The sequence below is a fragment of the Sarcophilus harrisii genome, chromosome 5, assembly GCF_902635505.1.
Source record: "Sarcophilus harrisii chromosome 5, mSarHar1.11, whole genome shotgun sequence".
Classification (NCBI taxonomy): domain Eukaryota; kingdom Metazoa; phylum Chordata; class Mammalia; order Dasyuromorphia; family Dasyuridae; genus Sarcophilus; species Sarcophilus harrisii.
Genome location: NC_045430.1, coordinates 145518673 through 145542374, shown reverse-complemented (window position 1 = coordinate 145542374; position 23702 = coordinate 145518673). Strand labels below are relative to the sequence as shown.

Here is a 23702-nt window from a genome sequence, read left to right as displayed (position 1 = left end):
CAATCTTTCCCCCCTTATGAAACAGCCTCCAGAGTGGTGAGAGAGGTACACAGATCTGTGTGCTGCCATGATTAATAGCCAAACAAACAAGTACTTCCTTCAAGTTTCTCAAAATTCAACTCCATGCCAAATAAAGGCATCCTCCATTCTCCTTCATCTACTTTTCTCATCCCTACAACTTACTTTAAAAATAATCATGTGGGGGACTGTATGACATTCTGCCTGATTTTAACAACTCTATTTCTTGCCTCACTGTCTCTCAGTCAAAATATAACATGTAATTCTATTTCTTAAAAAAGTCTGATTGATGTATTTTGTTTTCAAATTACAAACATTTACTGATTAATTTCGATAAATGGCCTTCTTATACACATTTTCCATAATGCTGTAGCTCTAACCATAAGCTGCTCTCCAAAAAATACAGTACATTTCAATACATCCCAAATAATTGGATGATGTAAAAGAAACAAAAAGTCCAATTCACTTTAAAGGAAAAGGAGGATATAGTTGTATACCTTTTCTAAGTACAAATTATTCACAATGATTTACTGGAAATGGACATGCTGACATTTTGAAAGATTTATCTTTTCCAATTGACCATAAAATGTTTTTTTCTTGGAGTTCTGAAAGTCTATTTTCTTTTAGAGCAGTAAAAGGCATGATATTCTCTGATATTTACATAGACAACAGAGCTATAATGTAGGAAGCCAGGTAGAATCAACTTACGGGTTGTCCAGGTTCATCTCCCCCAAGGATTCTGAAACCAAATCCAGACTCCATCCTCCGAAGGTGAACATCCAACTCTTTATAATCTGGACCTAGTATAAAGAAGATACCATTGAATAATGAATCCTGCCTTCTCCGAAGGCCCCTAGAGAAACTGAACATCTCAATGATTAATTCCATGGATATGATTAATGACAGTGCTGTCAGAGTTGGTGGAGTGCAGAGAGGAAGAAAAAGTATGCTATAGTGACAAAGATTAGTAATTCCAAAAATGAGGTTAGTCCCCAGAATAGCACTGTCCAGCGAAGGGCACTGATTCATGTTGGACAGTGCTCCTGGCATATACAAAGTGTTCTCATGGGTTTACTGCCTTAAGGAGATGCAATGTGATATCATATATTGAGATGGGATAATGGGAAGTTGCTAATGACAGCTATCAAAATGTAACATGGATGTATCTGAATCTCTGAGGAGAAACAATATAACTGATAAGAATTCCTCTTTTGAAACTTTTGAAAATGCGAAATAGTTGGACTTAAATTTGTTCTCTATGGGGTTCTTGTGGAGTTTTTCCTTCCTGACAATCTTTGATAAAATATGCTTGGGGCTAAATGAACTCTAATCCCCCCTAAAACTCTTAAAAATGGAAGATACTAGGAAATGCATTTTAAACTCTATTATCATATTCATAAAATGAATTGATAGCATGCCATTTCCCCCTCAAACCCTCCCCCATTCTATGGCAGCTGAAACAACAGATGTGTGCCTAAAATAAAATTTTACTGGCAAATTTGCTTGAATGGTATTTTTGGTTCTCTTTCACTGACTATCTCTTCCTTATACCCAGAAAAATGTATTTAGGAAAAAATAAGAAATTATTTACTTTTAAAAGTGAATATTATTTACAGCTACTTATTTTTCTATTCCTTCTCAGTGGTGAAAACCCATCTAAGAATTTTGGTGTGAATGGCAAGCATCTCTATTGTTACAAACTAAACAAGTGATTAAGCACTCTATGAACCATAAATTCCTGGATTTAAAGGGATTTTAATAGAACAAGAAGAAATGACAGAATAAAAGGTGTTAGGTTGTGCCTGCTTATGTGAGAGATTTCAAAGAATTGAAAAATTAGATAGAATTTAAGAGGCAGTACCCTCCTTACTCCTCTTTGCTACTTTTCTTTTTCTTCCCTTCCTGAAAACAGATGGTTAAGTTCCATGAATTAAGGAAAAAAAGGACAGAGAAAGGGGACTTACTGGCTAATGGTTAGGTTAATCTTCTTCAGGTTCTATGATCTATGAGGTTTCAGGAGTAAGGCAAAGTAATTATTTATATGTGGCCTTCCCCTTTACTGAACTCACAGGATGATTCCCATACTCTCCCCAAGCCTACATTACACAATCTCACCAATATATCCACATAATAGATTGAATTTATTTATTACTTTAATAGTTACAAAGTACTGTTCCTCACAACAACCCTGTGAGGTAGGTAGTTGGAACATTACTATTCCTATTTAACAGATGAGGCATCTGGGGCTCAGAGAGCTTAAGTGATTTGTCCAGTATCAGGCAAAGGATTTAAATTTAAACTTCCCTACTCTAGTACCTAGTAGTAAGTCCAGCATAGGATGTGGCCTCTAAAGGCAACAAATCATTTCCCTCTGAAAGGAACATTCATTTACTAGATTGGTTTGCGGACTTTTTCACCCTGGAGGTGGTAGATGCACAGTAATACATATGATTACACATGATATGGTAGGGTAATCATGAGGCCACCACAATGACTACATGTAACACGCTTTGCTAAGATGAAATATCGTCTTTTATGGTGAGTGATATAGTACTTCCTATCTACAGAAGAACCAATAATTAGTCTTTAAAATAGCCTTCGGAATGGATGCCTTGACAACATAATTTCACATACTTGCAAGGTGAAAGGAACTGAGAAACAGAGTGAATTCCATTCCCAAAGTCACTTAGAGAATTAATGATTTTGAGAAGAGCACCAGATTCTATTCTCTACTTCAGTGGTGGCAAACTCAAATAAAAATGGCCCTGTGGACCACACATTGACCTAGACAAACTATAAATTAACATAGTATGTACTGTATTGTATTTTTATTTATTTTATGAAACATTTTCTGGTTACACTGTAATGTGATTTCAGTCTCTGGAGAAAGTTTTGTAGGCTCTATGCCCAAGGACCACATGTTTGACACCTCTTTTTCAATTCTAGGAAGTCTCAGTTTAAAAAAAAAAAGTTGGTTTTGGATCTAATGATACTATAGAAGAAATAAGGGAGCAGCACATGAACTCAGAGGCTAGGAAAACAATATTGTAACTATCTGTGACATAATGGTGAGAGTGTCAAGACAAAAAAAAAAAATAAGAAAAGAAAAGCAAAAAGATAAATTTAGCCATGAGTGAAGTTTGACCACAACTTTGTCTTGGATTGGGTCATATTTCCTTTAAGAATACCATGATCATCATCACACCATTATCTTCATCAGAGAGTCAGAGTTGAGACTTTTGAGTAAGGAAACTTTTATTTTTTTTAATTTTATTTATTTATTTATTTGCTGAGGCAATTGGGATTAAGTGACTTGCACAAGGTCACACAGCTAAGAAATATTAAGTGTCTGAGGCCGTATTTGAATTCAGGTCCTCCTGAAGGCCAGTGCATTATCTACTGCACCATCTAGCTGCCCCATAAGAAAACTTTTTATAAACAACTTTTCTGTAATTTCCATCTGGATGGAATGCCAAAGCAGAAATGACATTTTCTAAAAGCATTTTGAGAGTTTATCAATATTATAAGTGTTCCACAGAGACATTATCCGGAACAAAATAAGTGCTTAATAAATGATTATTCATTAACTAATTGAGAAAATTTTATTTTCTATATATTTTACTTTTCCAGAAGAATTTTCCATAGACAAATGTTTGTGTGAAGGCAGTGTGAAACTGTGACACTCCTGATCACTGAATTTCTAGTGACAGGCCTGAGAATTCTGAAGACTTAAATTCTCAAAAGTTATTTCTAAATTGTGTGGAGGTAAAGAGAGGAAAGGAGAGGATCTCATCTCAGGAAACTGCTAAGGTACCCAGAGGATAAGGGATTGATAAATGACTCAGCTCTTCTTCTGGGAAAGAAATATGCCAGCACAGAAGAGGAGTAATCCTTTATTTTAGTCAGTTTAATTTTAGTTAGCTCCAAAAGAATATAGTTTTGAACAGGGTAATTATTCTCTTTTCCCATATACAATCCAGCAGCAATTAAGATTGCCTCAAGTATTGCTGTAGTCTGCCTTCCCAGATTCCCATTGTTGGGAAATGGGTATGACTACTTTGCTATGTCATATCTGTGATGATGATTTCACTTCTCAGAAGAGAAATTACATGTCCAGACTTATTACTGAGGCATATCAACTAAATTCTTTCCTTGGGAAGAGTCTTTTACTCATAACTGAGTGGAGACACATGGTGATGAGCAAAGAATACTTTTTAGAAGTTGTAGATACACACCATCTAGGTATTCTCCTGACTTTTCTTCATAATAAAGAAAAAATCATTTCTTGATCTGATGTTGATTTTCGACTAACTCCCAAGGACATTTCACATGCTAGATGGATCTCCAAAACTATGTTTTAAAAATACATGGCTGTGTGCATGATATTAAGGAAGAGGTTGGATGACTGAACAAAACTGATTAATTTTATGAATGAATTCAAGACTCAGAAAGGCAAAGAATGATATTTTGTGGATTAATTTGGCACATGGGATGCTGCAGTAAACATTTCAATTAAATTTTGGTACTTGAATCCCCTTCCATGTTTTAATTAAAACATAAGTACCAAGCTTTATTATCACAGTTTGGCACAGAACAGTGCATTTATTCAATTTTCCTGCTAAAAATAAGAATTAATTTCCTTGTAGAAGGAACATTTCAGAGAGACAGAACAAGACAAATATCATAATCAAAGAAAAGAGTTAAACTCATTGGCTTTGAAAACTCCTTTATCTATGATCTGTTAAGTACCTTTGAGCCCTGAATTAAAATGTTAGTTTCTATTAGTGTGATCTCATCTTACCAGTTAGATATTTTATGTACTTGAAATGCCACCTTAAAAGAAAATTGCTTTACGCTCATATCCTGCAATATATAATTTGTCAGGCAAGGATATTCAAAGGCTGTTATAAGGCAAGAATCAGCCTCATGGGTCCAACAAACAAAAATTCATACTTTGTATTCATTCCACTATGAACACAACAGATAGATAAGTAGACAGACTTCACTCAACTTCACCCTCTATTTTTGTCCCTAAGTATTTCAAGCTGTTAAACTGTTAGAGAGGGAGAAGATATTTTTATGATTCACTACAATGAGGTGGTGTTCTTTTAAATGTTGACAAGATTTTAAGAGTTGTGGTTATTAGGGACATGTACCTTAAGTGTCTAAGTTATCAGGCACATAGAGAAGTCAAATAAATTAAGTAGTTAAATACTGATTCCTGACTTCAATTTTGCATCTATAATTATAATATAATTACTGTAATATCATTAGTTTCTGTTACCAATCATTTATATAATTGGATCCATAGCAGTCATTTTTTTTTTTTTGATCAGCTGTGTATGGAAAAATGGCCTGAGACTCGAGCCTTCTCCACTCCTCCTCCTCCCCCACAGAGTAAAGTACATAAATTGGCTTGATATTTGAGGACAAAGTGTGGGGAAAGTAGCTTATAAATTACATGTAAATACAGAATGAAATGATTCCTTACACATATAATTCTTATGATGTGTTAGAACAAACAGATGAAAAATGAGCTGTCATCATGGTAACATTCTGGATGTGTGTGCTAAAAACACATATATATGAAACTGTTCTTATAAAGAAATATTTTCTGTTTTTTGCCTATCCTTGCTCTCGATTCAGTTGTCTAAATAATGTGACTGGTTCTAAGAATAAAAGATTTAGCAGTAAATCCTTATTCTCTATATCTACCTCTACAATATATTATGGCTGAGGAGTTTCATCTGATCCACCATCTTCTCTCACCCTGTTTTCTTGTTTAGTGATTTAAAGTAGTTGAGATAGTGTTTTTAATTAGATTAACAGGGTAAAATTGTAAAAATCATTCTTAAATGGAAAGCTATGAAGTGTTATTTGAATTTTAAAAAATTCTTATTATTAGGGCTTTCTTATGCATATCATCAAAAATTTTGTAAGGATGTCATTTGGATGTTAGGATTTAAGAAAGGCCTACTAAATATTTGGTGGGCCCTTTGTGGGAATTTAAGGGAGGAAATAGCATGAGTAGGCATGGATGAGTTGTAACCAGTAACCGAAGTATTCAGATCAGATCAGATCAAATCACAGATCAAGACATAGACTTGAATGTGAAGTAACAGCTGCTATCTAACAAAGAACTCCATTTTGTACTTTAGGTGCGTCTTTGCTACAAATTTCCCAAGAGAAACTTGGATTCCAAAAGTTGTTTCTTAAATTAAGCTCTTCAGATTCATTGTAGGAGGTGATCTTTGATTGAAAATACATTATTATTATTTTTAAATGAAAGAAACCTAAATATTTCTGTTTCATGCTTCCCTTTGCTGTGGCATTATTGTACTCATTCATTAGGTTAGTCTTTAGTGTTTAACTCTATATTATTAAATGTCAATTAAGGTTGAATCAAAGAGATATGATAATTGGGTTTTGTTAAGTGGATATTACCCAGAGAAATAATGAAAGAAAACATGGTGATTTGAACACAAAAATGGGAGACTTTTTGTCTACAGGACAGTGAATACCGAAGAATACTTGCCAGAGGAATCCATTCGAAAACCGGTCCTTGGTGGCACTTGTTCTGAATAGGAAAATGGGGAATTAAAGTTTTAATTCATTTCTTTGACATTTGAAGATTTAACTTTCCTTTAGTTGTATTGTGGATTAAAACCATGACTACTTTTGCTTGTGATTGATAACTTTTATCCCCTCTGCTAACTTCTCCCACCCAACCAAGGAAATAGGGAAATTGATCTACATTGACAGTTATTTTTCTTTATATATATAATATAGCTATTCTCCTAAATGCCTTCAAAACTTGTCATCCCCAGTCCCAAAACACTAAAATTCCTATGCTAAATTGAGGTGGGGGAAAAAAAACACCTTGTGCAAAAATTAAGTAGTCAATTAAACAAAAAAATTAGTTGCATCACTTTATGTAAAGTACTGTACAAGTTGTAATTTTTTTTCTTTAAACATTGGACCAAACTTCAAAAGAAGGAATTAAATATCAATAAATGTAAAGTTTTACATTGTGTTTACAAATATTCTGAGGCTATGTTTTCTAAAACATTTTTGTGTGTGTGTCAGATCCCTTAGAGCCTGTTTGGAGAACATTTGGCTATATAAGGCGCCCCCCCCCAAAAAAATCATTTGCCAAGGCAACTGCAGGTGATGATGAACTAAAAGCTAGCTACAACAATCTCCCACTTCTTGAATTCTCTAAGTTGATAATTTTGTATGGCCTGCAAATGACATAAATATCCAAATGACCCTTAGCAGAAAAAAAGGCTCCCCACCGCTTAGACTTTCTTATGTAGCCTCCTGGGAATAATTTTTTTAAAATACACAAAATAAAATATATAGGATTACAAAGAGAATTAATTATGTTGAAATGAAATGAGTTTGTTTCCTTAAAAAAAAAAAAAAAACTCACAGACATCAGGTTAAAAACCCTGGTACTATCTAGTACTTGATTAGAGATATGGTTGACTGACAATTTGTCTGAAAAAAAAAATCCAGGGCTTTCAGTGGATTGTGAATTCAAAGAAAATCAGTGGCATAATACTTTATGTAAGATGTGAGAAAGCTATTATTGGAGAGAAATAATATCTAAGACTAGGGAAAATGATCATCCTACACTAATATTTTACCTTGATGGATTATAGCTTTAAATCCTAGATGTCTTCCCATTGTTTTCGGTATTCTCTTCTCTCTCTTTCTTAGCTAACCTGATTTCATGATTTCAGTTATCTTTTCCATATAGATAACTAAATGTATATGTTGAACTAAAATGTCTTCTTGAATATAGAAATGCCCTGTTTCCAATTACCCACTGGACATCTGCTCTTTAATTGGTACAGGAGAATAAAAAATAAACTCACTGTTTTTTTTCTCTAAGCCTGTTCTTTCAACTTTGCTTTTTCTTTACATGATTTCTTGTTCAGTCGTTTTTCAGTTATATTCAACTTTTGGTTACCTCATATGGGGTTTTCTTGGCAAAAATACTGCAGGGTTTTGCCATTTCCTTCTCTAGCTCACTTTACAGATGAGGAACTGAGGCAAACAGGGTTAAATGACTTTGTCAGACAGCTGGTTAAATGTTTGAGGCCAGCTTAGAATTCAAGAATTCTGTTTTTCTTACTTCAAGTCCAGCACTTAACTTCATTCACTTTGCCATATAAGTCCTCTCCTTTTGATGGTACATTCTAACTAATAATTACGAACATTTATTTATAGAAAACTAAAGATTGCAAAGTACTTCACACATATTATCTGATTTGACTCTCACAAATACTCTTTGAAGTAAAATGATCCTCATATTACTGATGAAGAAACTAAGTTATGGAGTGTTAAGTGATTATATACTAGGCATATTATAGTTTCAATGAAAAGCAAAATTAAATATATGCAATAGGGGATCTAAAATATGAAGAATAAATTGTTCTTTCATTTTTAAGCACTCTTTGTGATTGCTTATATGCTGTTATAAAATATCCAAATGTTTTGTCTGTACTGTTCAGATATCTTGATACTTCTGAATATAGGGTATCCCAAAAGTTTTAGAGCAATTTTGAAATACCTTCTAGTTGTATGTTGGGAAATTCAAGCTGATTAAGTTAGCTGTATTGATATAATTTAGTACATAATGTTAATAACCCCCCACTTACATAGGCCTTATATATTATTTTACTTTCAGCATAGTAATTTTGTGAGATATTATTATTATTGTTATTATTAAATTGTCTTGGGAAGATTTTAAAGATCACCTGAAAAGATAAGGTACCAGACACTGAAGTTCCTCACATTAAAATTCTTTCTTGAGTTGAACTGCCAGGCATTCAAATTCTACTATAGAGTATGTAACTCTGATGGACTGGCCATGTTGTTCAAATGCCAGATGTATGCTTGCCAAAAAGATTGTTTCATGGAGAATTCACATGAGGAAAATTTTCACATAGTGATCAGAAAAAGGTATATAAGAAAACTGTGAAAGTTCTCTAAAAAAAACTTTGGAATCAATTTTGAGACATGCGAGACTGGCACAAGATCATCCAACATGATGGCCACATCAAAGAAGGGTATGTACTCTATGAGCAAAGTAGATTTACAATAGTTCAAAAGAAACATGAGATATGCAAATTTAGAGACATCTTCCCTCCAAATGTTTGTATAAATTATTTGTGCCTGATCTTCTGAGCTTGCATTGTCTGCTTAACACTGCACCTTGACCCAAGTATAGTAATGTTATTTTGATCCTCTTTGAAAATGAAGGACAATAACCAACCAATTTATTATTATTATTATTATTCTAGAAAATGGGGTTAGGGGATAAATGGTCTGTCTATAATTACATATCTAGTGTCAGAATCTGAATTAGGGCTAGAAATTGCTTTTCTTAAATAACCAGAGGAAGCTTGTATAAATTTAAGTGTACAAGCTAAATTATGTGTGATGACATACAATTCATGCAAGTCAAATGTTGGACTTTGGAAATATATCATATCATAAGATTAGATCTGGAAGGGACCAAGTCTAGCACCCACATTTTGCAGCCGAGAGAACTTTAGAAATCCAAGGAGATTAAGAAATTTCTTCAAGTTCATAACAATAGTAATCATCAGAAGTAGGATTTGAAAACAGGTCGTCTGACCCCAAAGCCATTGTTCTTTCCACTGTACAATACTGCCTCTCCAAATCAAATATCCTAGGGCAGAGGAAAAATATATATATTTTTATAAAATTGTATTTATTTTCAAAGATTTAGATATTGTTGAACAAATGATTAAAAGTAAGGAATATATGATAAGCAGCATGCACATTTTTTAATTGTATCAGGAGTAAGAGTTCCATTATGTACATTCACCTTTGCCACCCCTGTAGAGTCTCTACTAAGGGATACAATTATTTGCTGATTATATGGAGAATCAAAAAATGAAACTGGACATTCTTAAATTGTTCCCTTCCATTTTTACATTGACTTTGAAATATTTTCTTAATTACAGAAAGAGAAATCACAGAATTTCAAAGTTGGAAGAAATATTAGAATGAATCTAATATAACTATCATTTTAAAGATGGGACCAAAGAATTCAAGTATCTTGCCAAAGATGACTAAACTATTAAGGGAACTTCTCCTTAGTGCAAAATGTTATTGTATGCACTGCAAACATTCTTAAGAAAACTCATACCTTCTTGAGAAAAATATTTTTCTTCTCTGACCATTATATCTCAGTATTCACATCCACTTTGTGCTCAATATATCTAAAATTGAAGTTTTCTTCCTTATTGAGTCTGTTCTATTGCTTTATTACTATTACTACTGACAGCTGTACCTTTCTTCTACAATATTACAATCTCTCTATTGCTTTCAAATCTCTGCTTTTCCATTCCTGATGACATAGAGGAAAAGTGTGTAGGTTAACTAGATTGGGTCTTGACTTTATTTATTTTTTTTTAAGAAATGGTAAAAAGAAGCAACATTGAAAAGAAGGAGGGACAGAATCTATTAATCTACATCTACCCATGGCTTAGAAATCATCTAGAAGATAGATGATTGAGTTGAAATCAGTTTGAAGCAAATATATTAGGAAAAGTATCAGAAACTGTCTGAGCCAGGATGGTCTCTTTTCCTATCAAATTATTAAAACAAACAAATAAACAAAAATATCACAAATTGAACATGAGAAATTCAAGAAAAAAATTAATGTACTTCAGTAAATAGCTATATCACCAGATGGATTTTTTTGAGCCAGTAGCGTTAATATTCAATTCTGATTGTCTATATTGTCTACCACATTTTTCAGAATTAAGATTTAGGATTTCTTATTAGTCATGTTGTTATGTTATTTTGATCATTTAATAAGAAATGCTTGCCTCTCCAAGTACACAATGTTATATATACAATGGAAATTTTAAGATAGCATTCAAGAAATTATTTCAAAAGATGATACTTATAATAAAATTATCAAAAGCATAGGACCACTGTGTAAGACAAAAGTCTTGTCAAATGATTCCCCCCAAATCATCACTGTTTAAAATTTTTCCATTGACATAGCCACAGGATCAGAAAGAAATTTAGTAAGGGTTTTTTGGTAAACCCTTTTTAATGGGCCTTTGAGGAAATATTGACACAATCCCGACAGAAGTGGCACTATTGCAAGAGTGGCAGATGGAAAATAAAATGGAACACAAAGATTCCCCATGAATTAGGAGCTTCACTCCCTCAAGCTTACCATTTTGACAGTGTTAAGGGATCACTGAATAAACTGACACAATTATAAAAAAAAAGATTACTGGGTCAAAGAGCAAAACATCATAGAAAAAAGCCTTCCACCTTAGCTTTTCAGTTACTTAAAAGTAGCCTAAAGCTAGTCTGTATAAATAGGGACTATATTATTCCTTCAAAGAAGGACCACAAGGCATGACTGAACAGTTCAACTCTGTTCAAAAATAAAAATGAAATACGAGTCTCTTGATGGTGATCATAAAGAATAACAATGTCTATATGTGTGCAGAATGTCCTTCTCCCACAGAGGAATATCTGCTCTGAACATGCAATTCCCACTTATCAAGGGCAGAACGATAATCAGTGTCAGATAATCCATCTCTTCTCTGCCATTTTCACCTAGTTAGCCTGCAAAATTGTTACTTTAAAAGCCTCATATTTTTAGCTTGACTACTTAGGATTGCAAGTTGAAAAAAAATTCATTCCTTCATTTTCTTTCCATTCCTTCCTTTCATTTCCTAAGAAACAAAAAGTTAGATTTGTTTCAGTGGAGGTGACCTGATCATTGTTCAAAAGCTTCTATTATTTGTAAAATCGACAATTCATATTAACATGACTATAGTAGGATTTAGAAACACTCTCAAATTCAAAAGTAGTTTTTATCCTGAGTGCTGTAGCACAAATACTTTGGGTTTTCCTCTAACCTTGTACTATCAATTAAATGCTTTTGACAAGATCAATAACTCTTTCAATCAGGGAATAACTTAAATGTCTGCTCCTCATATTATTCACATATAATCCCACTGTATAATTTCAGAAGCATTGATTTTATAACCATGAATATAATCATTAAAATACAACTGTAAGCAGAGTTAAATTATTAAAAGGTGTATGGAAAATATGATGTGTACTATAAGATATGTGACATCTTCTTTACTGTTTTTCCAGAACCATACTTAAAATAATGGTAGCTTCTTTTTTTTTGCTTATTTTAAAAGAATATGCTTGCAATATAATCAAAATGTTATCAGAGTTCTTGACCAGCTCTATCTACTTACCTATAAAAACCCAGCAATTTAATTTTTAGGTTAAATGTATTCTAAACAATGAGAATATATGTGCGAAGCTTAAGTGCATTCACTATTCTCTTTTGGTAACAGATCATATTTTCAAAATGACTCATATGCAATATATTAAATTGCTTTAGTTGGAAAGCAATTTTCTCATAAATCAATTTTGGTTTAAAGCTATGATTTCACTCTACCATCAGGAAATTCTTTCTACTAATGCATATCAGCCACTATCCCTGATAGTCTTACAAGCCAGCCTGAGGTTTTGGGAGGTTGAGTTACTTGCCTTCGGATATCCAGCATGGGCTGTTCTATCAGAGGCAAGATATGACTTAGGTCAACCTTACTCTGAAGCCATTCAACTTCCATTCATTAAATTATGCTGCCTGTCATTATCATAAATCAAAGTGGAATATGCTTTTGAAATAGGGCATTAAATGAGATTTGGGGAAGGTCAATCTTGAGTTCCCAGGCAGTAACAGGAGAACAGAGCTAGGCTGAAGAAGGAACCAGATAGTGCAGACTAAAACTAATGGCATCCTATTAGAAAATCTGGATTAATACTGTGCTGCAACATCATAGAATTAAGGGAGTAGCTGACTTGAGGATCAGATCAATTAAATTCTCAATGAACATCCATTAAGCTCCTACTATGTGTCAGGCACTGTGAGGATACCGAACAGGCAAAAGATGGTCCTGCCTTCATTGAGCTTTCATTGATATCAAACCTCTTCTACTTCCTAGAAAAAAGCAGCTTTTCTCCTGGCATGGGGATCTGGGAATGCAAGCTTTTGTTCTGCATTTGTGGGATTCAATTTAGATCTTATTTATGTACTATGAAATCTCAATGACAAGCCTACAGACTGAGCTCTGCATTTCTATGTCACTCAAAGCTTGGACAAAAGATGAGGCTAAGAGAGAGAATTTATTTATTTTACTTTTAGGAGAAAAAAAAAGTTTGATCAACTGGAGCTTATTTAGGGTTTTAGAGCTAAAAGAACAAAGCAGGAGAATATGATAAGGCTTAGAGACCTAGCACAGAAATTTAGAATTTAGCTGTTCATAAATAAATGATGAACCAATGAGAATGTTAGTCTGTGATCCAGCAGGAAGGAATGGGTGGATGAGATCACTGATTTGTTAACCCTAAGGGCTACGTTTAAAAGGAAGGCCTTTTCCCTTTGATGGAAGAGAAAGCTAAAAGAAAATCACGTTTACAGAGAAGAGTAAGTTTCTATGACCTCAGAGTTCACTGGCAGATTTATCTTGCTCAGCATTGGTAAGCAATAATGCTTCCCAGCCCCTGCTTACAAGATAATTTAAATAAGTCAGGGAAGCTAGCAACAGTGTTCTTGAGGGACAGGAAGAAGAGGAGGCAAATGTATAAGAGGAACATGAGGATTATTTCTTAGATCACTTGAAAAATGAGTCAGAAAAAAAGCCCCTTTTATGTTACTTTACTATGAATGACAATATACAAGACAAAAGCTTTAGCACTGATATGCACTAGCAATTAGCATTTTAAAGCCACTAAATGATTTTGGTTTTCCTTTCAACCACTCCATGAAAACTGTGATTATCAAAACTTAAGAGCATTCTAGTTCAGGTTAGTGTGCCATCCAATTTGGTATTCTATCGTTAAAGATTACTCATAATGACACCATCCCCCAAAAGATTAGAGAAGTATAAAGACATCAGTAGATGCTCAAAGCCTATCAATTTCTCATACATGAATGCATACAAAACCTCCTTGAACTTACTTATAGTTTCAGCCTGTAAGACTTCTTGGGGATAACTTAACCAAACAATAAATGGAACCCCGGATATTAAGGGGACATAGTAGAAAGAAAGCCTCGTGACTTTATGTCCTCAATTTTAATCCCAGATACTGAAAAAACATTAAGGGCTTCTTTTTGTTTGTTTTGTTTTGTTTTAGTGATATGCCTCTATTAGTCAAACTCCGTTTATAGTTGACTCAAATATTCTAGTGAAATCAGCAACATATTTGTTTTATTCCATCTTTTTTGTATTACTTCACTATTATTCAGAATGGGCTCATAGGATAACCTTGAAAGTTGCTCAATAACAAATGAAAATGTAGGAGAGACTTTTTTTTTTTTAAAGAATAAAAACCTAAATGCTATTTTCCGTCTTAAAGACAGTCTTCTCCATTTGCCTAGTAATATTTTGGAATTGTTCTTATCACTGTGGAATTTGTTTCTGAAGGTTAATATTTCCTAATTGCTGGAAATGCCATACTGCAGACTTTTCTGAAGAAAATGCAGTGCCATTTCTGTTGTAAAGAGGCCGCACCATAAGGCACATTACGCTGTACAGATGCCTGACACTTTTATGACCCTATATTTGACAGATGTCTTATTGCAGAGAGCCATGGGCATGCTGTACCTCATAAATTCTTTATTTATAACAATCAGGACTCAATGTGAAGAGAAAAAAGTCTGGGCAACTCTAGTCATCATTCAACCAGAATGATTTAACCAGAACCAGCCAAAAAGAGTAAGAAAATTTTCAGAAAAGACTTAAATTTTTTTTGCTTTCATGTCTATTGTGCTACTGTCCCCAGCTTCTGATTTCATAGGTACAATAGCAGACATGAACAAATAATTCTTTCATATAGTAGGCCAGAAATAATAATCTTAAACTGAATTTACTGAGTTTAGAGAGAAGCCTTGAAAAAACAAAAAGAATTGTCCTGGAAAAAGGTTAGTTGCTAAGGTCACTGCTTTGATTGCTCTAGAGAGAGAAGTTTTTCACTCTGATAAAAAGAATGTGTTCAACTTTCCTATTAGAAGACTGTGTTCTTGCCTGACAATTTAGAAAAATGAGTGTTGATTGATAGCCTTCCTTCTGAATATTGTAAATATAATCTTTCCTAGGAGTAGAAAGATAGATTAGACTAGCTCCCTTTCAAATCCATGATTATATAATGTGATACTTAGACTAGCTCCCTTTCAAATCCATGATTATATAATGTGATACTTTACTTACTCTCTGTGATAAAACCAAGAAGTTCCATAGGTGTATTATAATGCATTACACGTTGTTGTTCTTTCTTGTGAACATTTTATGCTTTAGATTTGCATGTACAACTAATAGGGGTGTTACATGGAGGTTCAGAATACTAACCAAGGCCCTCACTACCAAATTAGGGGTGGAGCTTAAATATTTCAGGTATATAATTATACCTGAGCTCCTCAGTGGTACAGCAGATAAATCTGGGCTTTGAGTCAAGAACTGAATTCAAATTTGGCTTCAGAAACTTAGTAGCTGTGTGATTTTGAGCCTGTTACTTAACCTCTGCCTCAGTTTTCCCATTTGTTTTCACAAAGAGAGATTAATAATAGCTCCTTTCTCAGAAAGCTTTTGTATGTATAAAATGAAATAATAAATATGTATATGTATATATGTATGTATAGGTTTGGGTGTCAGGTGGTTTAATGGATTGTGTACCAGGCTTGGAGACAAGAAGACCTGAGTTCAAATGTGACTTAAGGCATTGCTATATAGCTTAACCTGTTTGCTTTACTCTACTAGAGAAGGAAATGTCAAACTACGCCAGTATTTTTGCCAAGAAAACCTCATATGGGGTCACAAAGAGTTGTATACAACTGAAAGACTGAACAACAATGTATGTATGTATGTGCATGTATGTGTGTGTCTGTGTAATACACAGACACACAGACACACAGACACTCACATATATATATATCCCTTGTAGTATTATATAAATGTTAGATAGTATTATATGCTCTTAACAGTCACACTTCAGGAAAAGATTTCATTTTTCCAACTAAGTTCACTGTAAGAAGATATTTACTTGAAAATGTGACTATAAATATTACTATATTTATTATGTAATCATGTGGATGGAATAGTAATGTAACATGCATGTGATATATAAATTTACATGCATTTAGGCCTATATAAAAGGAGTCAAATGTGTGTTTATATGAAAATTATATAGAATATTTCCACAACATATTATAAAGTTCAGTTACTTTCTTCTCAAGCCCATTCAAGTCTCTGTATCTCGCCATGTTTAGGAATTGATTGTGGGATTGTGATTTACTGGACTGTGAATTTACAGTGGAGTAGTTACTCCATGGAGTAGTTTTATTAAATTTGTTTTTGGCTAGAGCAGTTTTTGAAAATGTCCACTAAGTTGTAGGGAAGTGTCTAAACTAGTGAAATCACAGCTCATGAAAAGCAATAAAGTAATAAAGGCTATATTAGGCAATCTTCCTAAAATATATTATTGCTATACCCAAGTTGACAAATTCTGGATTATTTTTAGATTGATGCTGCTTCACTGACCTACTGTCCTAAACACACCAGAAGTCATAGCCTTCTGGTCCGAGACCCACAATGCTCACTCTGGTTATTGTCTTGTCATGCTCTATCATGTTACTCTCCTAACTTCCTCCTACCTTTTGCTTTTGATTACCATAAAAAGAATCAATACTATTATTATTCCCGCAAAGGATTTGACAATTAATCACCTTACAACTCCATTCGGAAATTCTGTGAGATCTATGACCAAAACAGCCCTGGTCCCCTAATATGTATTATCTTTCCCTATTAGAATATAAGCTTCTTGAGGACAGGTAAAATATCCTACTTTTTATACTTGTATTCCCAAGTCTTTAGTACAATGCCTAGCACGTAGTCAGCATTAATAAATACTTTTAGAATTTTCATTTCTTTCTTTCTCTAACAAGGTATCCCTTATCCATATGTTAATATTACATAGAACTTAATGACAAATGTAACCACAGATATCTTTGCTTAATGATTACAAGTATCAAGAGAGGCATAAATAGGAGATATGCTTAGCCAAGTGGTTACAATGTCATGGAGAACATACTGAAAAAATTTCAAGTGGAAGAAGTATCCCTTATAGGTAGCGAAGTTCTCCAAATGATTCTATTCAGAAATGATTTGAACTAATTATATTGATCTCAGAGATATAGTGTCTTCTCTAAAATCAACATTCATTCTAAAGCTATCCTAGTCAAGAATAGATACACTTTACAACTAAAACAAAAATAGAAAAAGCACATTCACTATAACATTTGGCTAATGCTCCTTTTAACAATTTGTGCTAACTTGGACTGTAGCTAAAAATTTAAAGTTGCAAATATATTAAATGCACAAAATTATTGGTGAAACTTCAAGGTTTCAGGAAGAAGTTAATAAACTTGATGACAATACTGAAACATCTTATAATGTATAATTGTCAAATTTAAAAATTTTCTACAAATGACAATAATTCACACATACATATATACACACATGAAAAATGAGTTATTGTCATTTGTAGAAAATTAGGCAACTATAAATACATACATATATGTATGTATATATAGAACATAAAGATTAACAAAGCAATATCCTCAGCATAGCAAGGGAAAGATAGATAGTGGAAATATGGAGATAATGATGTTTCTACTATATATATCATTACCTCCATTTTATATATGAGGAGAATTAAGTGACCTGTCCAAAGTTGCAAAATTTGTTGGAGAGTCACAATTTCCTCCCAATTCTTGTGACTCAAAGTCCATCATTCTATTCAGAACATCTCAATGTTGCTATAATATATTATAGAATCACAGAATCTGCTTTAGAAGGCCCTTAAAGGGAACAGAGTCCAACTGAGGTAGGGCAAGTATTCTTTCAATGGCACACCTTACAAATGGTAATCCAAAATGTTCTTGGAGACCACCAGTGATGAGGCATCCAATGTCTTCCAAAAGTTGCCAGTTAAACTTTTGGGCAGTTCTAAAGGTTTAGGAATTTTGGTTTATAATAAATTTAAAATTTTACTTTATACAATCATTCACTGGCTCTAATCCTTCCCTCTGGAAGCACCTTCTCCCTGCCTCCCAAAGAAACTTAATCCTTTTGCTAAATGTCAGCTTTTCAAATACTTTAAAGATGATATTCACAACCCTACTAAGCTTTCTTTTCTTTCGGTGTAAATCCATACATGGTTAACTGAAGCACATTTTATTTGGCATGTAGTGTCCTACATACAATATATCACCTAAGAATAAACAGTATACGAAAATGTGACCTAACTATGACAGATTCCAGATTATTAACCCCTGCTTTCCTAGTCCTGGGCAGTCTAATTCTACAAATGCAACCAAAGATTCTGTTAGTTTTTTTGGCTGCCATGTCATATTCTTAACTCATAACAATCTCAAAAGATATTGAAAATGCACAGACTTTCTGCACATGAACCACTCTCACCCTTCCTACCTAATTCTACACTTGTTTTTTAAAATTACATTTTCTCCAATTGCATGCAAAACCAATTTTAAACATTTGACTTTTTAAAATCCGAGTTTCAAATTATTTCTCTCCCTCCCTGCTGTCTCCCTTCCCTAAAATAATAAGCAACATGATATAGATTATACATATGCAATCATGCAAAACATATTTACCATCTAATCCTACACTTGTGGCATTAATTTTTAAAAACTAAAATTATTTTAAAATGGTCTCTTCCATCTTTGAATGACCTAGAATGTTGTGTACAATTCTGGTATCCTGATGTAAGAAAGATGCTTATCACCTGTAGAGTATACAGAGGAGAAAAATCAAAATTTTAAAGGGTCTTGAGTTCACATCGTATGAGAGTCAGACCTGGGAATCTTAAATTGGAGAAAAGAAAATAAGGGTGATAGGAGGGTTAATTTGACTTTTGTCTTCAAGTATTTTAAGGATTTTCATCCCAAGTAAGGATTAGGCTTGGTTCTTTCCAATCCCAATAATGAGGAATGTCAAGGGAAGTAGGGTAGGAAAGGGCAAAGAAGGTGTTTAAGCTGAATTCCAGGAAAAAATAATGCTAACAATGAGGGCTTTCCAAAAGTGGAATAAGCTGTGTCAAGAAGAGGTAGCTTTCCCCTTCTTGGACATCTTCAAGCAGAAGCTGCATGACTACTTTGTGGGGCTGTTATAGTACAGATTTCTTTTGTGAACAGGGTACTTTAGATTTCTTCAGAGGTCCCTTCCAATTCTCAAATTCTCTGGTTATATGTTTGTGACAATTTATGACATAACATTTATTCTAATTAAGTTTTACCTTGTTAGAGTTGGACAAGGTTTTTAATTTGTCAATATATTTTTGGATCATAACTATTATCCCACATAATAGCTGTCCCTTTTAACTTTGTGTCATCTACAAATAGAATGAACACACCATCTGTACCTTCATTCAAGTCACTGATAAAAAATGTTGGTGAGCATAGGGCAAGAACAATATTACCTAATTAATGGATTATTTCATGTATGTATGTCTAGACAATATACTTCTTAAAAAAATTTTTTTTTTGCAAAAGTACTTCTTTTATGCCTATGGTACTTTGTATACTGAATGCTGGGAATATACTAACTATTGAACAAATATCAATTATTGATAGTTTGATAGATTGATAGCTTAATTAAATATTTTTTTCTTAGTACCTATGAAAATTCTAGTTGTCTGAGCCCACAGAACTATTCCAGTCCAATATAATTTCATGTGGCTATCCTAGTGGAAGCAGAGAACCAAAAAAAGATTGTAATCAATTTTGTTTCTCTAATCATACTATCTTAGATAAAAAAGGTCTCTTATTCTCATGAATTCTAAGGAAAGAGAGTCAACATAGCATAGTGGATCATGCACTGAACTTCGGGTAAAGAAGACTTGAGTTCAAATTATCAGCTTCATCAGTCTTATACTTAACTTATTACCTCAATTGTCATTGTTGTTTCTGTAAAGGATTGAAACTCTGAGCAGATGCACTTGGACAACCAAGCACTTAAAGCTACTTACTTATTGGACAATACTCTATTAGCATATGCTTGGAAAATTACTGGCCCCACTATTCTGTGCTGGCTTTATCTGTTGGTGTATACAAAGAATTGTAGGAGGGATTAGAGAGTGGAGTAAGACAAGCCAGAGTTACATTTTGCAGGGAGAAGAGAAAGAAGATGTGGAGATTGCTGTGTCCATTCCCTTCAATTCTACTCTTAAGACCAAGAATAAAGACCAAGGACTTTTGTTTATCCTGACTCCAGATGATTTTAAGGCATCCAGGGTGCTAAGTCAGTCTTCACAGTTTTCATGTGTGTGTTAGTTATTTTTTAAAGTTTTATTGATATTTTTATTTTCTTTTACATTTCTAGCCTAACCTCAGTGATACAATCTCTCTAAACAAAGTAAAATATCTGTCTTAATTTAATAAATTTAATTTATTATATTCATTTATCATATATGAAATATATTAATTCAATAAATTCTATTATGTTAAACTAATAATAGTGACATCATATGAAAGTGTGCAACATTTCACATCTGTAACACTCTTTCCAACCTCTCTTTTTAAAATGTTGACAGAAATCTATATTTTTTTCCCCTGCCAAACCCCATCTGTAAAATGAGGTGGGTTTTGATGGGCTTGACTGACTCTTCCAGCTTGTAATTTATGATTCTATGAGACATTTTTTGTTTCTTTCTTCCATGCACATAGACATGCCATTGTAAATGATCCCTAATTTCTTATGGCTGTCATAAATTGTTTACAATCACAGAATTTGTTTTCTTTTCATGAATTCATGTTTGTTAAGATGTTCCTGGATATGGATATTATAAAGTTAGTGCAATCTAATTATGACTCAAATGAGGCATGTTAACAGTTACATCGTTTAATATATTTATATCATTTGCTGTGGTCTGATACATAGCAGCCAAATATTAGTGGCAATTGTTATGGAACAGAGGTTATAATTCATGCAAAGAAAAGTACCATGAGTAGAGACATATATTTTATTGAATTTCTACAACTTGATTTGGAATGCGAATTCAAAAAAAAAATTCTCTCTAGATTTAGAAACAGTTCTAAGAAAGGTCACTAACACTAAGATTTTACTAGGAAAAGTAATACTCAGATGAAATCTCTGGTACCAACTATAGCTTGGGTTTGTTCAAATTTTTCCTATTAACTTCTTCAAATATATATCTGTGCATATTAAACTTATCAATTTATTATAATTGAAATAAAATTAAAAGGCAGCAGATTACAATTTTAAGTCTTGGATATTTCCTTTTTAAGATGAGTACAAATCTCTGATATATTTACAAATAAATGTGATCATTGGGCCTGGAAGAGATAAGCATGTGGAGAAAATTAGAATGAGGCTTATTCTATACCATCAGATTAGTATCTTTTCTACCCTAAAGATAAGAGAACAAATCTTTTTTATATTTAGAAGCAGCGAGTGTGGGGAGAAGAGTTTCTTTATTCAATCACGATACAAAAAATCAACCACCTCAGTGCATATTATGTGTATGGCACTGCAAAAAACACTAAAGAAACAAAGATAAAAATGACAAAGTCCTCTTCCTCAAAGAGTTTTCACTCTACTGGGAAATTGGAGAAAAGAGATATGACAAGTACAGAGATAATTATCATAGTATAAGGCAGGATCACTAAAGTTCAAAGCAGCTTCAAAATTAATATTATTTTATATGTGTGGTAGGTAGATACGGGAACTAAGGAGAGATCCAGAGAGATGCTCCAGGAAAATTTGAGGAAGAAGAGATGATTTCAACTGGGATTGTCAAAGAACCCTTTGAAGAGGAAGTAGTACATGAACCTCACGATCCCTGAAATGATTCTGAAACAAGGGGATAAAGAAGGAATGGTAACCTAGGCATAGGGGATAACCAATATGAATGGAGGCAGGATATAGAAAATCAAGTTCATGGAACACCTTAGAGTCCAGTTTGGTTAAAACATATAATACATGAAGCAAGACTAAGCATGTAGGCTGGAAGTAGATTGTATTTGAGACGTGTCCACATAGGAGGTGAATTAATCAAATATTTTGAGAGGTTGAGCCATGAGGCACAGTTTTGAAGGTGATTATTTTTTTTTATTCTTGATGGCAGAGATTGTCTTTATTATATGTGCTTTTTGTACAGTAATCACAGAAACCCTAAAGTGACCACAGATCTATAAGAAATGTAGATCTAAAAATGATAGAACTTAATTATTAAATAATAATATGAAATAGTCTACATAATGAAAACAATCCCTTATAGAATAAGAGGAAAAGTCAGCATGCTATAGTGAAGAGTGTGAATATAATGAACTTCAAACTTTTTATGAGTTAGTAGTTTGATATAGAAGCCAAAAAAGCTAATGAGATCTTGGACAGCATCAAGAGAGTTATGGCTTCCTTTAATAAGGATAATGTTCTATGCTGTTGATCAAATTTCATCTGGAGAATCATGTTTCAAGAAGGATATTGACAAATTATAGCTCTTCCAGAGAAGAGCACCCAGAATGGTGATGAGCCTTATGTCTGTGACATGCAAGGATTGACTGAAAAAGAAAATGGGACTGTGCAATAAGGAGATTCGGGGATGGGAGACGACATAATAAATGTCTTAAAATGTTTGAAGGACTGTCAAATGGAGGAAGATATAGATTTATTTTATTTGGATCCAGAAGATAGAACCTAGGTCAAGCTTGATGTCAAGAAAAATCTTTGCAATAATTAGAGCTGTTTAAAAATTAGATATGCTGCCTTAAGAAATATGTTCTCCTTCCTTGAATACATGAAAGAAAGTAAGAAATAATAGAAGGAAGTAAAAAAGCAAGGAAGGATAGAAGAAAAAAAAGAAAGAAAAATTTAGGTATGATAACTAAATCATTTTCTGCCCTTAAGGAACTTATATTTTAACAGGAAATGTCATAAAGGCAGAGGTGTGCTGGCAAAGTCTAACAACTAGTGGCTCTCTGAAAAAAAAAAAATGTATGCAGGGACCTAATTTTAAAATTGATCCATATTAACATTTTATCCACCATATTCTTAAGTCTAGATAATAACAAAAAATCAATACTGATTTCTAATGTTTGTTGATTCCTTAGGCGTAATTGCTAACACTGAAAATCTAAAAAGTTGACTTTGAGAGCCATGTATGGGCTAATTCCAAAACACTACTACATATAGGAGAGTTAGAATTAGAAAGGGGGAGGAAGTCCACAGATACATGTTTTGGAGATGATTGGGGGGTAGTTTGGTAGTCTGATTTTGAAGATTAAAGTTCTTCTTTGGGGGGCTTAGGATTTTAGGGGTAGTATAGGGTAGAAAAGAGTCAGAGTTCCAGTGGCCAAAATGCAAACTGAATGAAAACAGTAGTTTAAAGAGAGTCAGGAAGTGGATATTGTAGCCTGGTTCTAGGCACCTATCAGAATCTAAGACTATGCAGAGTTTCAGTAAAATATAGAGAAGGGTAAGAATATATGGGTCTGATTTGCGGAGTGTAGAGAAAAGGCTGGATAGTCTGGTCTAAATTTGGATGGGAAAAGAGGG

General features: G+C 33.4%; 1 protein-coding gene across 13 annotated transcripts in view; it reads right to left on the bottom strand.

Annotated features, from left to right (window-relative positions):
- MAGI2 (membrane associated guanylate kinase, WW and PDZ domain containing 2) overlaps positions 1–23702 on the bottom strand; it is a 1604868-nt gene that overhangs the window by 191273 nt on the left and 1389893 nt on the right. For 9 of the 13 annotated variants that reach the window (XM_031940846.1, XM_031940848.1, XM_031940847.1 and 6 more), the window contains 2 exons: positions 6554–6595; positions 727–818 (listed from right to left, as the gene is read on the bottom strand). In XM_031940846.1, the coding sequence (XP_031796706.1) occupies positions 727–818; positions 6554–6595 (134 nt within the window). The remainder of the gene's footprint in view (positions 1–726; positions 819–6553; positions 6596–23702) is intronic. The other 4 variants (XM_031940849.1, XM_031940850.1, XM_031940851.1 and 1 more) reach the window with 1 other exon arrangement.